This window comes from Pyrgilauda ruficollis, unplaced genomic scaffold (assembly GCF_017590135.1).
Source record: "Pyrgilauda ruficollis isolate IOZ18807 unplaced genomic scaffold, ASM1759013v1 scaffold11, whole genome shotgun sequence".
Taxonomy (NCBI): Eukaryota; Metazoa; Chordata; class Aves; order Passeriformes; family Passeridae; genus Pyrgilauda; species Pyrgilauda ruficollis.
In genome coordinates, this window is record NW_024509210.1 from 148,655 (window position 1) to 163,503 (window position 14,849).

At 53.3% G+C, this 14,849-nt stretch overlaps 1 protein-coding gene across 1 annotated transcript; it reads right to left on the bottom strand.

The window, feature by feature from the left end:
• Positions 1-403: 403 nt before the first annotated feature.
• LOC121358240 (putative lysosomal acid lipase/cholesteryl ester hydrolase) lies at positions 404-7,111 on the bottom strand. Its single transcript, XM_041476299.1, has 10 exons — positions 6,989-7,111; positions 5,093-5,182; positions 4,462-4,627; positions 3,590-3,788; positions 3,273-3,382; positions 2,823-2,959; positions 2,291-2,434; positions 1,693-1,764; positions 1,073-1,138; positions 404-637 (listed from the first exon to the last, which is right to left on the bottom strand). Exons 1-10 carry the CDS (start codon positions 7,109-7,111, stop codon positions 404-406), a joined length of 1,341 nt encoding a protein of 446 aa, XP_041332233.1.
• Positions 7,112-14,849: the final 7,738 nt, after the last annotated feature.

Here is a 14,849-nt window from a genome sequence, read left to right on the forward strand (position 1 = left end):
CATCCAGGAGGGCATGGAGCTTCTGGCCAGCTGTTTGCAGCTGGGAACCCAAGCTCAAGGAGCCCAGAGTCCACAGTGGCCACCAGGAGCCAAGTTCCACTGAATTGGTTGTGAGGGGGGCACGTGGGAGACTCAGGGAGTGAGGGCTGTGCTCAGCTTCTGCAGGGACCTCAGCCTACTGAATCTCAATCCAGAGTGCTTCCCAGTTGCTGGATTGCCTGGTTTTCCTCCCTGGCCAGAGCAATATCAGTCCAGACCAAGTGTAGCAGTTTATTGAGCTTTCCCCCCCCCAGTTTTTCTTCTTTTTTTTATTTTTTTTTTTTTTAATCATTTACCCCCCCCCCAGATGAAAGAAGCCCCAGAAGTCACTGAGAAGCCACCAATCACTGCCACTGCTCCAGCTCTAGGTGCCCTTCTCCATCAGGTCAAGCATTTCTTTGTAGACCTGCTCGTAGACCTGCTTGCCCCAGAGGAAGTCAAAGTGCACAAATTCGGGGATGTACTTTTTGTAGGCCACGTTGGAGATACGGGGCAGGGTGATGTTCACATCCTCAGGGGCTGAAATCCAGTCCTTGCCCCCATACCAGGCAGCCAGAGGGGTTTTCATGTTCTCCAGCTCATAGAAGGGAGGAGTGGTCTGGAAGACAGGAGGGAGGTAAAGGGAAAGCCTAAAATTCAAAGTGTATCCTGGCGGCTGCTTGGAATTTCTCCCTTATCCCAAGGGATAGAAGAGGAGCTATCACCAGGGAGCCTCACTGTGCCTTGGGCTCTTCTTCTTTTCACCAGAAGGTCAAAAAGTCATCTGAGTGACTGAGTCACTTATTTTTATTAGAAAGTTACAAACCTGCTTCCTCATACAGAGCAAATTCCATAACTACCATGTAATTAATGGAATCACAGCATGGTTTGGGTTGGGATGGACCTCAAACATCATCTTGTCCCAGCTCCCCTGCCGTGGGCAGGGGCACCTTCCACTGGCCCAGGCTGCTCCATTCTCCAAATGCAGTCTCAGCCACGGCAATATTTCCATTGCAACATTTATTTTTCCCCTCTGAGCATGGCTCTCTCTTACCTGATTGTAGTGAAGCACGTTGTCACTGCCGTAATCATAATGCTTGAATTCCCCTGTCTGATAGAGCTGGAAAAGGAGAGTTATGTTTATTATCCATGCATTGGAGGGGGCTCTAAGAAAGACAAAACGGGTGACAGGGGACTGCACTGCTCCCTCCTGCCACCAAGGCTCAGGAAACCATTCTTACATCTGGTACTGGGTTTTGGGAGGAGGGCCCAGCCCCAGGAAGACCTCAGCGAGGAAACCCACCGGGAAGAACCTGGTGTACAGCCAAGAGCCTCAAAGGAGACACGAATCAGACCTTTGGGCAAGTTTTTTGTGTGTTGTGGTCAGTGCCAGCAGCAGAAGGACGTGAGTAGAACATTTCCAGTAATTAATTGTATCATTAGTGGTCTTACCGACCCTCAGCCTTCACTCTGGCATCTCCTGGTTTATCACCAGCCTTTGTTCCACCTCCACCTCCTACAAGCCCCAAGGACCTCTTTTTTTGGAATAAATATCTTCATCTGCAGCAGTGTTTCAGGGCAGCTTTCCTCTCCCTCCCTTACACAGCTGTGCAGGGGGAGCAGTGGGGGATTGTTCCCACCCCTGAGCACAGGGAGGAGAGCACGATGTGTTACCTGGCGCCAGTGCAACATGTTTTTTAGGGATGTGGAGTCAGGGTAGCGGGCCAGGTAGACATCCATGCGGCTCTGCAAGAAACCATCAGAGAGGTTTATCCTCTGCTCCCCCAAAAAAATCCATGTCAGAAATAAACCAAACCTGTTCAGTAACCACACGAGCCTCACCCACACAGAGCTGTAGAGCTCCCTGCAGCAAGCTGGGCAATTCCCATGGCAGGAGAATGCCTGGTTCCCAAGGCAAAGTAAGGCTCCATACCTCGTGCTCAGGATCCTTTTGCAAAGACAAAGCTCAGCTCATGGCAGTAGCTCTATGTGTTGTTCCTAATACGTTTCCTTCTTGGAATAATAAGGAATACACCAACGCTTTACTTGAGAAACCCCCACCCTGGTAGCTCCAGCCTGAATTTTTCTGCCAGCCAAAGATGTGGAAGGCCATGTGGAGGCAGCAGATGGACAGCTTGGGCTCAGACAGTGAGGAAGTGGATCTCTTGAGAGGGAAGGGGATCTCTTGAGAGGGAAATGGATCTCTTGAGAGAGAAATGGATCTCCTGAGAGAGAAGGGGATCTCCTGAGAGGGAAGCTGCAGTGTACATACCACATTCAAGCTGTTGGTAAACCCACCAGGCAGGTAAAAGACCAAAGAGCACACGGTTTTCAGTATGGGGTAGATGCACATTCTGGAAATCACTTGCTTCAAGACCTCATCCTTATCAAAGACCACTGTCTGTCCTAAAATGATCTGTGGAAGTCAGAGGGGTGGATCAGTGGGGTGTATCACACTCTTTTTTTGCCTCCAGGTGCTCCCCACCTATTTGTTCACCCCCAAATGTTGCTGACAACTTTGCTGTGCTTCATCATTTTGGCTTTTCAGAAAAGGCCACGGCCCTGGAAGAGCCCTGACCTTCCTAGGAGAGGTTTGTCCCAGGAGAAGGGACCCAAAACCAATTCCTGTTAATAGTTCTGTGATTAAGTCTCGGCAAGGAGAGGATTTTCCTGCCCTCCAGGCTCACAGCACACGCACAAACTCCCAGAGCGGGGAGGTGGAGGTGATGTACAAGCCCTGCGTGTCTCAGGTGACCTTCCCAGCCCCTCCTCCCCCTCACACCTCACCTGTGGCGGGGACACACCTTGATCAGCGCCTCGGGGAGGTCGAACACCCTCACCAAGGGGGACTTCATGTTGGAGTTCACGGTGATGGGAGCCAAGGCGAAGAACATCTTGATTTTGCGATCCAGTTCGGGAATGGATGAGAAGGCAATGAAACCTGGGTGAGGGAGAAGGAAGCAGAGCCTGCCCTGTGGTTTCTGAGGCAGCTGTTGACTTCCAGGTGCGTGTGCCCACCAGAAGGCCCCTCAGAGGTGGCTGCAGCAGGTCGGGCTCTGGCAGCAATGAAACAAACTCGGTTTGGGACTGCCAGTGCTCAAAACTCTTCTGTTAAAGAAATTACCTGCTCTTTTCCCTTTTGTGGTTTGGGAATGCCTGGACATTTCCCTCCCTGACCGAGGCTTTAGGAACACTCCCAGACTGGGGGTGCACAGCTGATGTGACTCTGCCAGGCCTGCTCTCCTCCTCAGTACCTGTGGTGGTGCCTTGGGAATAAGCCACGTAGTACAACTGCTCCTGCCCCGTTTTCTCCAGGATGTAGTTGATGGACGCTGGAAGGTCATACATGGCCATCTCATGGAAGCTGCAGGGGAGACAGGCCCATGACAAAATCACCCTTGCTGACCTTGCCGTGGCTGCTGGGGTGTGGGCAAGAGCTTTGGCAGCAACAAGCAACCCAATTTCTGCCCACTGGCAGAGGGTGTGACTGCCGGGAGCACCCCTCCTGCAGCCTGCAGACACTGCTGGGGGTACCAGGGAGCTGCCCACCCTCCAGTTTCACACCAAATACCTGTAAGCTGAGTATTCCTGCTGGTGGAACTCAAACTCCTGGTGTTTCCTTGACCAGCTGTTCCCGCGGCTGTTCCCGATCCAGACATCGTAGCCAGCGTCGGCGAGGATGAATCCCAGGCTGGTGTTGGGCAAGTTGGTGACCCAGTTGCTTCCCTCCAACACCAGGCCATGCTGCAGGAGGACCACGGCCTTTGGAGCTGGAGGAAGAAGAAGAGGAATCATTTTCTGTGACCACGAGCAAAATGGATCATTCACATCCAGGTATTGCTTTGGCAGCACCCCTGGGAGGTGACGCCAGGGCAGGGACACTGTCCCCTGTCCCCTGTCCTCAGCCTTTCTGGGAGGTGTTTTTGAAGCAGGCCAGGGCAAAGACTGGAAATCTGAGGGGTTTTTTGCACTTATTTGCCATATACATGACAAGAACGGGGCCTCACCCCACCACCGCTTGGAAGCAGGGGTTTCAGTGCGGAACAGGAAGATCTCCAGATGGTGAGATGGCACTGAGCTGGACACAGGGAGGATGCAAAATAGTGAGATGGCATTGGATTGGCCGCCTGGTTTGGTTTCCTTCCCTGACTAATGGCTTTTTGCTGCTCCACTCTCTGGTTTTGAGCTGAGGTAAAACCTGGGGCAAGATTTCTCTGCCCCATTCATCCTCCTTCCTCTTCGGAGCAAATCCTCCCAGAACAAGGTCAGCATGGTGGGCACCTGCATTTCTTCTGCTCCCTAGGCTATTTGCCTGGTTTTCCTGCGGGGACATCTGCCTCCTGGAGGAGCCAGCCCAAGGTGAGGTAGCCTTGGCCGTGGCTACTCCAGCCCAGCAAAGCCCTCGGGGTGCCAGGGCCAGGCAGAGCTCCCTGTGGCACTTACGGGGACAGAACATGTTGGATGCCTGCGCCCCTGCCTTGTGGGGGAGGCTGAAGCTCTCTGGGTTGTCTCTGCCGTGGGGGATCCTCTGCAGGGTGAGGTAATATCCATCCTCTGTCAGCACCTCGTGCTCCTCATAGGGGTACCCGTGGTACCGGACAATTTCGCCCTGTGGGAAGGGAAGGACAGCATGGACAGTCCCCAGGGAGGGAGGGTCTGTGTCCTCAGGGGTGGCAGGGCTTGGCTGGGCAAAGCCATCAGTGCTGGTGGTGACTCCAGGGGGAGGGTGGGCTCAGGACATCCCAATGTCCCTTCCACCAACGCCGTGGCAATGCCATGACTCCAGCCAGAATTTTTGGCGGAGAACTGTCACTTTTTGTGTTGCAGTCAAGAGCAGGGCAGCACAGACAGCCAAACTCTGAGCCTGAGAGGGCTGTTCTGACCAAACCTGCTGACTTGGATCAAAGTCCCCCCCATAAATGCCTGCCATAAATCTCCGTGTATGTAAGAGCAGGGAGACAAATATCTCATAAAATCCTGGTGTCAATCCTCGGTGAAGACACACAGAGCCCGTGGGTCTTGCACAGATCATGTGGATAACTTGCTCAAGCGAGCAGGACAAGAAGGGACTTACAACATCCATGGACACCTCGGGGTTCTCTTCTGACTTTGCAGCGACGAGCATGAAACAAGAAATGGTGAGGAACAGCCACATCGTGGTGCTCTGCAAAACGTTGTCAAAACATTGAGAGATTTTGCTGGCACTGGCACAGAAGCTGGGGGGAGTTCTCTTGATGTGCGCTGCACTTCCACCAGGATATCAACCTGGCCCCTCCACGAGTGAAATGATTCTAAACCAGAAGTCCTCTAATTCTGAAAATGGCTCATTTTGCTAATGTTGAACAAAGCCAGAGTCCAGATTCCATCACATTTTAATCCCATGTTCTGCATCAGGCCCTTGTATTCAGAAACATGCACAGGTACAGGTAAATCTGTACGTGCCTGGGCAAACCTGGTTTTCGAGGAGGTGATTATAAATCATTCATGTAAAATAATTTCTTGGATAGTTGGAAAAATAGGTTGTTTTGTTCCACTGATAGCTGAACTAATAAGGAGTAAACCACCCAATTTTAAGTTGCAGGGCCATGTTCTTAAAAAGAAATCAAATAATGTGCTTTGCTTGGGTTCTCCTTATGGCTGAGAGAGATCCTGGGATTCCCTTGGCTTGGTTTTGCAGACCTGAGTGAAATGCCATCTCAGGACTCCCCTGTTCCTCCCGGGAAGGATTTTAATGTCTGCTTCGGCTTGTTCCTACCACAAAACATCTCCCTGCTGTTTTATCTCGTGGAAACAGAGATAAAATAGCAGGGAGTGCTCTGGGTGGAAAGGGACCTTAAAGATCATCCTTTTCCAACCCCTCTGCCGTGGGCAAATGGGTAAATTTGTTGGAGGTGACAAATTTGCAGCAGAAATACTCCCTCAGCTACTTAGAGGAGTTCAATTATGTGGAGCAACTTAGCAGGCCAAATTCCCGCTGAATGCCAGCTATCATTGCTTCCCCGGTGAAATAGAGATTTTCCATCACTTCCCGGCTGCCCCGGTGAAATAGAGATTTTCCATCACTTCCCGGCTGCCCCGGTGAAATAGAGATTTTCCATCACTTCCCGGCTGCCCCCCATCCTGCCGCGGGAGGAACGGGCTGCCCGTGCTGCAGGAGGTGACAAAAGCCACCTGCTGCCTCAGGTGTGGCCGGAGCGGCTCGGAGCGGAGCATCAGCGCACCGGAGCGCTCACCTGGGCACCGCCCCGGGCACCGCCCCGCTCACCTGGGCACCGCCAGGGACCCCATCTCCCACCGGGGCACCAAGGGCTGCCACCGTCACCCGGAGCCCTCCTCGTGTCGCCTGTCGCTGGGCTCCACGAGGCTCCGGACTTGTTTTAATTTAAGGGCGAGCCTTTCGCAGAGCGAGGAGAGGCTGAACGCATTTTTGTGACCTAGCGTCAGGAGAAGGGCATGCAAATTCCAGGGCAGAGCCTTGCCTGGGATGGATGGCCCTTTCCTCCCGACAGCCAGCTTGGAAAAATATTCCCTTTGTGAAATGGTAATGGTAAATGCTGTTCGTCCCAGCAGACCTGGAAGAACCCTCGGCGGCGCCCCAGAGGTGCAGCAGGGTAAAAGGCACCTCTTTTAGCGGCAGCAGCACGGTGCTGACCCCTCTCCAAACACTCCCAGGTTCCTCCCTGAGCAGAACATTCCTGTGGAGCTGGGGCTCCCGGGGGAGCGCTGCTGTCCCATCCCCGGCGCTCTCCCAGTGCCTGCAGCCCCGTCCCGCTGTCCCCAGGGAGGGATGGCACCAAGCAGGAGGATTACCGTGGCGGTCACAAGAGCTGTCCCCTCTGTCCCCGCTGTCCCCCGAGCAGAAGGTCCCTGCTGCCGCTCGCATGGGGCTGGCATTCCCTCTGCTCCGAATTCGGGAGCGCCGGGAGCCGCCACCCCCTCTGATCCCTCCTCCCACGAAGGTGTGATTTACCTGCGGGCTGGAGTCTGCTCCGGCAGGAGACAGCCGCCCTGCCTGGGAATGTTCCCGTGGCGCTGGGAAGAGCTGAGAGCTGTGACAAATGGGTTGGTTCCAGCTGATGGAGTCGTTCGGCATCGGCCGTGACCTCCGCGAAGCCCGGGGTGGGCACTCCCGGCTCGGACCTGCCCTGGGAGCGGCTCTGGTGCAGGGGGATGCTGCTGGTGCCCTGGGAGCTGAGGGATGAGTGCCACCAGCCCAGCTCATCCCACCAAACTCCACTGGGAAAGCTCCTTTTGGCTCTTCCTGCTGCCTCCTGGCACGGAATGAGCCTGAAAATGCAGAACCTCCCACTCCCAATAGTGACTTCAGGGGGTACTCAATTAAAAAAAAAAGAAAAAAAAAAAGAAAAAAAAAAAAGAAAGAAAAATAAATCCATCCCCAGGGAGGGAAGGAGCTGTGGATGGAGATTTCACATCTTGCCAGGCTTCCCCTCTCGCCAGCTGGTGATGCCTTTGGCCAGGAGCTGCCTGCTGCCTGAGGAGGTCCCTGCAGGGATGGTGGCAGGTCACACGAGCTCTGGGTGTCATTTTTGGCACCTCTGCACTCCTTGCCCAGGTGCCCACTCCTTGCTGCGGGGCCGTGGTGCTGAGCGTGCTCCCCCTGGGATTCTGCATCCCTCCTGCAGCCCAACCTGCCAGGGCTGGTCCAGCCACGCTGGCCCAAATGCAGACAGGCTTTGGAAAGCCTCAGCAGCTCCACCTCTACCTGCAGCTCTAATGACTGGTCTGTACCAAAGACTAGCTGGAGGCAGTGCCAGAAGCCCTCCCAGCTGCCTCGCCCTCAAATAAGCAGGTGCTCAGAGAAGAATCTGATTTTTCCCCTGCAGGGAGAGGAGGAAAGGTGGAAGGACAGGATCAGGTATGGGCAGATGAGAAAGAAGCCACTCCCTCTTCCTCCCAGCACGGACAGAATTTGGCTTCCTTTTGGGGACAGGGCATCAGAAAGGCTCCTATGGCCACTCCTGGTCCTGGCATCAAGTTTAGGGCCACATCAGTGGGCAGCCCCCCAGGGTAAATCACTGCACAGCCCATTAAGGCATGAGCAAATCAGAAAAAATAAAAAATCAGGATAAAAATTAAGAGTTCTGAGCCAAGCTCATTCCATAGACTTTAACAGTTATTTTATTTCCCTGCAACAATCACCCACTGAAAGGCATGGGGAGAGGAGGGGATTGCTGGAAAGCAGCCAGAGGGTGAGCACTGAGCTGCTTTCCCACCAGGAAAGCAGCTCTTCCTGCTGCCAGGACAGGACTGGTGTGACCATGATGGGAGCCCTGGGAGGGAGCATCCCCCACACACGGGCAGAGAGGGACCTGAGACCCCCTGCCCCACGCTGCTTTCATCTCAGGAAGCTTTTCCTAAATTTCCTTGCTCTTCAGCTTGCTGCTTGCCGGCCATGTGGGCACTGAGGTCTTGTGTTGGAACCCTGGATGCTGAGAATTTCAGACTTTCTGTGCTGACAGGCACTGACCCCAAGGAGAACACTGCATCTGACCTGAGGCCGTGGAGAAGGCTTCCAAAATGGAATGATGGAACTGGGATTGTGGGTGTGGAGTTTGGATAGAAGTGTGTGATATCACAGGGTGGGAAACTTAGAGTTTAAGGTTTTAGAATACAGTAATATATATAAACAAGATGGAGGTTTTAGGGCCGTGGCTGATCCTTCTTCTTCACCTTCTCCATGGGTTTGGGTGGTTTTGTGTAACTGGATAAAAAGTCCACATTGCAGGCCATGGGTGGTGGGTTATTGGGTTAAAAGTAAAAATAATTTAGGTGTCATTTCTTAATTGGATAGTTTATCCTTAAAAAACCTTGCAGAGACAGAGATGGAGCTTTAATTTTAGTTTGTTAGAGTGAAGTGCTGCAGAGCTCAGGGTTTGTGAGACTGTAACATAGATAAGAACTAATCAACATCTGAGTCCCAACAACAAATACCATCTCACACATTTAATCCTGACCCTGGCAAAAAAGAAGTTGTGACTCGGCAGTCTTGGAGCGCTCCTGTCCATGGGATGGTGCTCTCCAAAGCAAACAGGACAGCCTGGGCAGCAGAGGGTGCTGTGAAAGTGCAGGTGAGGCAAAGGAGCTCCTGCCCAACTCCTCACGGAAAGTGTGGTGGTTTGGTGCATGGAGAAACCCCAAACCCAACAAACCCCACGTCTCCTGGAGCATGAGGTTGTTGTGTGGCCACCCGGGGCTCTGTGGGGATGGAGCTCTCTCCTGAGAGAGCATGGGAATCACTTTCAGCTGATTATAAAGGTTTTTGGTGTTCCTTCTGTCACAGAGCAGGTAGGATGTTCCTTTCTGTGTGTGCGCAATCAGTGCTGTTGAGTTTAATTTAGAGAGAAATTTGGGCTCAGGTTTCCCTGCTTTGTCAGTAACAGAATGTAAAGTCTGCTGGTGAAAAAAATCCCACCCAACCCCAAAACCCCAGGCCACCCCTGTCTCTGGTTTGCTTTTGATGCCTTGAGAAGCTGACCCAGAACAGAGGCCAGACAGAGTTAAAGAATAAAGCAGGGATTTATTAAAAGGATCTCCTCCATGGATCCACCTTGGGCAGCACAAGAGCCCAGCCAGGGCTGCACCCAAGATGAACCAAAATGGTCACAAAATGGACAGCTGATCGTGGGGTCTGTAATTTTTATAAGTTCTGCTCCATTTGCATCTTGGAGTTAATTGTCCAATTCCAGCTCCAGCCCATGCAGTCCCATCCTGCTTGTTTTTCTCTCTTCACCCCACGTTGTTTGTGCTCTTGGGCTGAGATTTGGATCATTTGTCCTTGGTCCCCAGCTAGAGCAGGAATTGTTTTGTCTCCCTGCTCTGTGCACAGAGCTCACCATCCCCTCATGTGAAGCTCAGACCCACACACTAAAGCAGCACAGAATGTGAAAAATATAAAAGCTAAACCTGAGGCATCACTTTCCTCCTTTGTCACCAGAGGGCCAAGCAAGGCTCTGTGCTGAGCTCCCTCCCTACCTGATCTTTTTACTGCTCCTGTCTCTAAACCCCTCCGACTCTCCCTCTGGAGCTATTTTGCAAACCACCACAGGTCAGGGCTGGAAAGACCTCATGGGCTTCAAGAAGAGGCAATTGTCCCTTGGGTGCTGGGCTGAGAGTGGCAGAGCAGGGAGGGGTGGCTGTGGCATTGCTGCTCCCAGCCCTGGACATGGATATTCCAGGCTCCCTTCCCACCCTTGTGTCCCCTCAGTGTCTCTCAGCTCTCTTGTATTTGCGGGGTTCCCAGAAGAAGGAAGGAAATGAAGAATCTGACTCCATGTTCTCAGAAGGCTAATTTATTATTTTATGATCTATATTATATTAAAGAATACTAAACTAAACTGTACTAAAGAATACAGAAAGGATACAGACAGAAGGCTAAAAGAATAATAATGAATCTTGTGACTCTCTCCAGAGTCCAACACAGCTTGGCCATAATTGGCCAATGAGTCAAAATAATTCACAGCAGAACCCAATGAAACAATCACCTGTTGGATAAGCAATCTCCAAACACATTCCAAAGCAGCAAAACACAGGGGAAGCAAATTAGATAATTATTGTTTTCCTTTTTCTCTGAGGCTTCTCAGCTTCCCAGGAGAGAAATCCTGGCAAAGGGATTTTTCCAGAAAGTATGGTGGTGACACAGCTCTTGCTTGGTGGGGCAAAACCTGTCCTGGCTCCAGCTGTGGTTGTCCTGGCTGTTGGCCATGCCCATGCTGGTGAGGAGCTGAGAGGGATTTGTGCCAACACAATTTGTGCTGCCCTGGCTGAGAGGAAAAACAGAGGGCTTGACGTTTTCTGGAGGTTTTCTGGATTTGCCAGGCAACAATCTGAGCCTGTCCAGCCTGTGGACAGCTGGGGGATCCCAGCCTGGCCCCAGGGCTGCCCTGCTCACACTTTTCAGGCTGTTGCCTTGAGCACAGCCAGGCTTTCTGTGCCCCTGGGGCTCTCCCCGTGCCTCTCCAGCCCTGGTGCCTCTGGCACCTCTTTGGGCAGGAATCAGCCACTGGCTCTGTTGAGCCAACCCAGCCTCTCCTTGCACCTTGGCCTCAGCCTCCACCCATCACCTCTGGGCTCATCCAATGTGGGGGTGTCCCAGTAGTCCCTGGGATCCCAACTCTGGGTTCTGCAGGGGATGCAGCCTCCCCAGTGCCAAGCAGAGGGGATTATCCAGTGTGGGGGTGTCCCAGTAGTCCCTGGGATCCCAACTCTGGGTTCTGCAGGGGATGCAGCCTCCCCAGTGCCAAGCAGAGGGGATGATCCCCTTGCATGTGCAACGCATCTCCTGTCCTGAGTGGAGCAGAGGGCCAGGTATGGAGTCATCCTTCCCAAAAGTGGCCCAGTCTGCCCAGGAGGAGAGGCTCAGGAGGTGGGGCAGGGGCTGGAGAAATAAGGGGGGAAGGCTGAGGGAGAGCTGTGGGCTCAGCTTGTCCAGAGAGGCGCAGAGGGAAACAGGGATTTGGGGAGAGGAAGGACCTCTGAAGGACCAAGAAAGGCTCGTCAGGCTTCCTGCAAGCCTCTGAGGGAGATGAAGGTGAGCCTGGAGGTCAGAAGTGCTTGTGAGGACATGGGGACCAAAGGCAGGCCTGGCCTAACCCCAGTGGGCATCCCTGGATCTGGCTTTGCTGCACCTGGGGCATTCAGGGGAGAAGGAGAAGGTCTGTGCAGCTCAGCAGCCTGTCCCTGCTCTGGTGGCAGCAGGGGACACTGGGGACAGCACTGCAGGGAACCACAGCCTGAAGGCTGTGAGCTGGGCTAGGGAGAGGTTTTGGGGAGCATCCCCCAGCCGCTGGGCTCTGGGGTGCTGGGAAGGAGCAGGTGACCTCAGAGGGTCGCTGGAATCATGTTAAAGGCCCAAGCTGTAGTAGCAGGGAAGCTGAGGGAGAAGACTCTCATCATTTCTGCTGGTGGAGGCTGTCCCTAGGTCAGCTTGAAGATTGAGCCTACGTTGTTCTCTGGCACTTCTCAACAGGGTTTTTACTCTCTTTTCTCGAAGGATTGCCCAACTTTGCCTCGTCAGGTCCATGCCTGGTGCTGTCTGAAGGGTCAGCCAGGGCAGGGAGCTCCTCACCCAGCATTTTGCCACCTCTCTGTAGCTGTTACCAGACCACCTCCTTCCTCCAGGACCTCGGCTGGGTGTGGGCAACAGCGCCCAAAGGCCCCAAAATTAAATAGAGCTCTTGCAAAGTGCCTCATCCTGCTCTTTCATGCCAGCATTTAAACCCAGGAAGAAGCCCAGACAATCATTCTGCTGGTGAAAACCACAACAAACGTGTGTCTATGCAAGCCAGAGGTGTTTTGCACTGACAGAGGAAATATTTTGCTCAGCAGTGATACCACCCCAAACCAGGGTGAGCAGGAGGTTGGGATGGAGATGGAGAGCCCAAAGGTCCCTTCCCAGCACCACTGCTCTCCTGGCAGGAGGAGAGGTGGTGGGGCTGGAAAAGCTGCTTAAAGGGGCCCATGGATCCAGAGCCATCGTGGGGGGCTGACTGTCACCCCTGCCATGGGAGATTTGCTGTGCACCCTGTGGATTTCCCCTCTCAGGACATCCACACTGACAAATTCAGTCAGGGTCACATGCAAGTGGTATTTCTTCCTCCTCTCCCGGGTGAGATTTGCCCCTTTCTTTTCATCCCAGCCCTGTCCCTGAGCCTCGTGCTGACATGCAGAGCTGGCAGGTTACCAACAGGCACCTGCACCTGGAAAGCCAGGAGGAGCAGTGCCTGGAAACACCAGAGCACAGGCAAAGCAGCTGGAATCCCTCTGCCAAGGAATGCCAAAAATGCTGTCCCAGCTGGAGGGCACCACAGGGCCTGTGTGTTCCTGGTGATGGGGAATGCCCCAGACTTTGGGATGTGGCTCTTTGCTGCTGAGCTCCCAGGGGTTTGGGGTGCAGGGTCTGAACCCCCGGGCTGGGTGGCTGGGGAGGGTCTGGGTGTTGATGGACAAGTGCCAGCCTCTCTGGGTGTCTTTATGAGCCAAGGACTGGTTCCCTCAGTGCCACCAACCCCGCTGGCTGCACGGAGGGCCCGAAGCAGCAGGTCAGGGTGGTGCTCTCCTGTTCTCCTCTTCTCCTTCTAGCCCAGGGTACTGCTGAAAGGAAGGATCCCAGCTGAGTTGAGAGGCGTTATTACCACCCCATCTGTGCATTTTGTGTGTGGAGAACTTGGTGGTTAGACATTTTCCTAGGCCTTCCCCATTCCATTTTGGCTCTGTGAAAGGGATGGGGTGCATTGCCCAGGGCTGGTGCCTGGGGAGCAGCAGCTTTGAGGACGAGCTCTGCTGTTCTCCACCCTGGATGCCGTGCCCAGGGACTCATCCTTCCCTCTCTGCCACATCTTGGGGTGCCAGGAGGAGCTGCTTCTGTCACTGCTGAATGCTGCCAGTGCTCTCTCTGACACCTTTGTGGCACAGCTTGTCACGGCCACCGAGGCATGCCACTGTAACCTCTGGGTGACACTGGGGTGGGCAGCAGAGCCTGGGGCCTGGAGGTGACCTCCAGCATGTGGGACACCTCAGTGCCACACCTCAGGAGCTGGGAGAGGTGTTGAGAGGAGGAAACTCTCATCATGAAATGCGCAGGAGCTACAGAAACCACAGGCAGAAAGGAAACTCCTGCCTCATTTTTGGTTGACACGCCACAATTTTACAGAAGAAAATAACCAAAGAATGACTGGACCAGCTGTATTTCCATTTTAAGATATTAAGTGGCTTGCTTTTGAAAGGTGTTTCTAGCTCTCAGCAGAATAAAGCTGCTAAAGAATAGTGTATAACATTTATATTGCAGTTATAAGACAGAATGCTTGAGGTTTTTTGCCTAGATGGATTTTCATCCTTCAAAACTCACTTAGAAAATACTTTCTTTTTCCTGTAGAGCCGACTGGATGTGTACATTTCTCATTTCCCAGACTATACATCAGTAAAGATGTGTGTGGGCTGTTGCTGGCCATGGAGCAGTGGAAGGTCCTTTGCACATGGTGAAGATCTAAGGGAGATGGACCATGGGGGGCAGAATTTGGCAGGGATTTGACACCTCTCTGGAAAGCCCCAAGGGAAAGAAGCTCTTTCCGAAGTGACAAGCTCAACCAGAGGATGCAATTGGTGTGAAACTCCTGTGGGTTTAGCAGCAAGAGAACAGCACTGGGGATCACACTGTTCTATCTGGCATCTCCTGATTCCTGAGCAGGCCTGGCTTCTCCATCCCCTGTAACCCCCGTGCTCAGTGAAGTGGTTATTTCAGCAGCTGGCCAGGCTCTGATGTCCCCAGGCATGGCCTGCAATGTCTTGCCTGTGTCTGTGGACAGCTAAGGTGAGGAGCCGGCCACTGCAGCTCCTGCCTCCCTGCTGTCCTTTCCATCTTCATTCCACACGCAGGCTGAGGGGCTACAGGACTGAAAGCCCCTAAAAGAGGTGATTTGCACCGAGTCCAGCCTGCAGTTGTGGCATTGGGCAGCTGGGCAGGACGAAGGGAGATCGGGTTTAGCGATGCGGTTTGCCTAGGGGCTCCAAGAGCAATCCAACCTCTCCTTCCTTCAGCCACCACAGCAGTTTAATCCCAGGACATCCCTCCTCACCTGCATGTGGAGATGGAGACACCGTGGTGCTGGTGGTGGGCTTGAGTTGGCACTTTGTTTTTGAGTGAGAGGGAATTTTTGTTGTGCCCACATGGAGCTCTGCTGTTTTCCTGAGCAGCCCAGGAAAGCTTTCCATGCAATAAGGCTACTGGGAAAACACACTTTGGGAGGCAGGGAGCCATCTTTAGCTCCTGCAAGAGATCACCAGGGACCTGGACTTTGCTGGATGTGCCCTTGAGT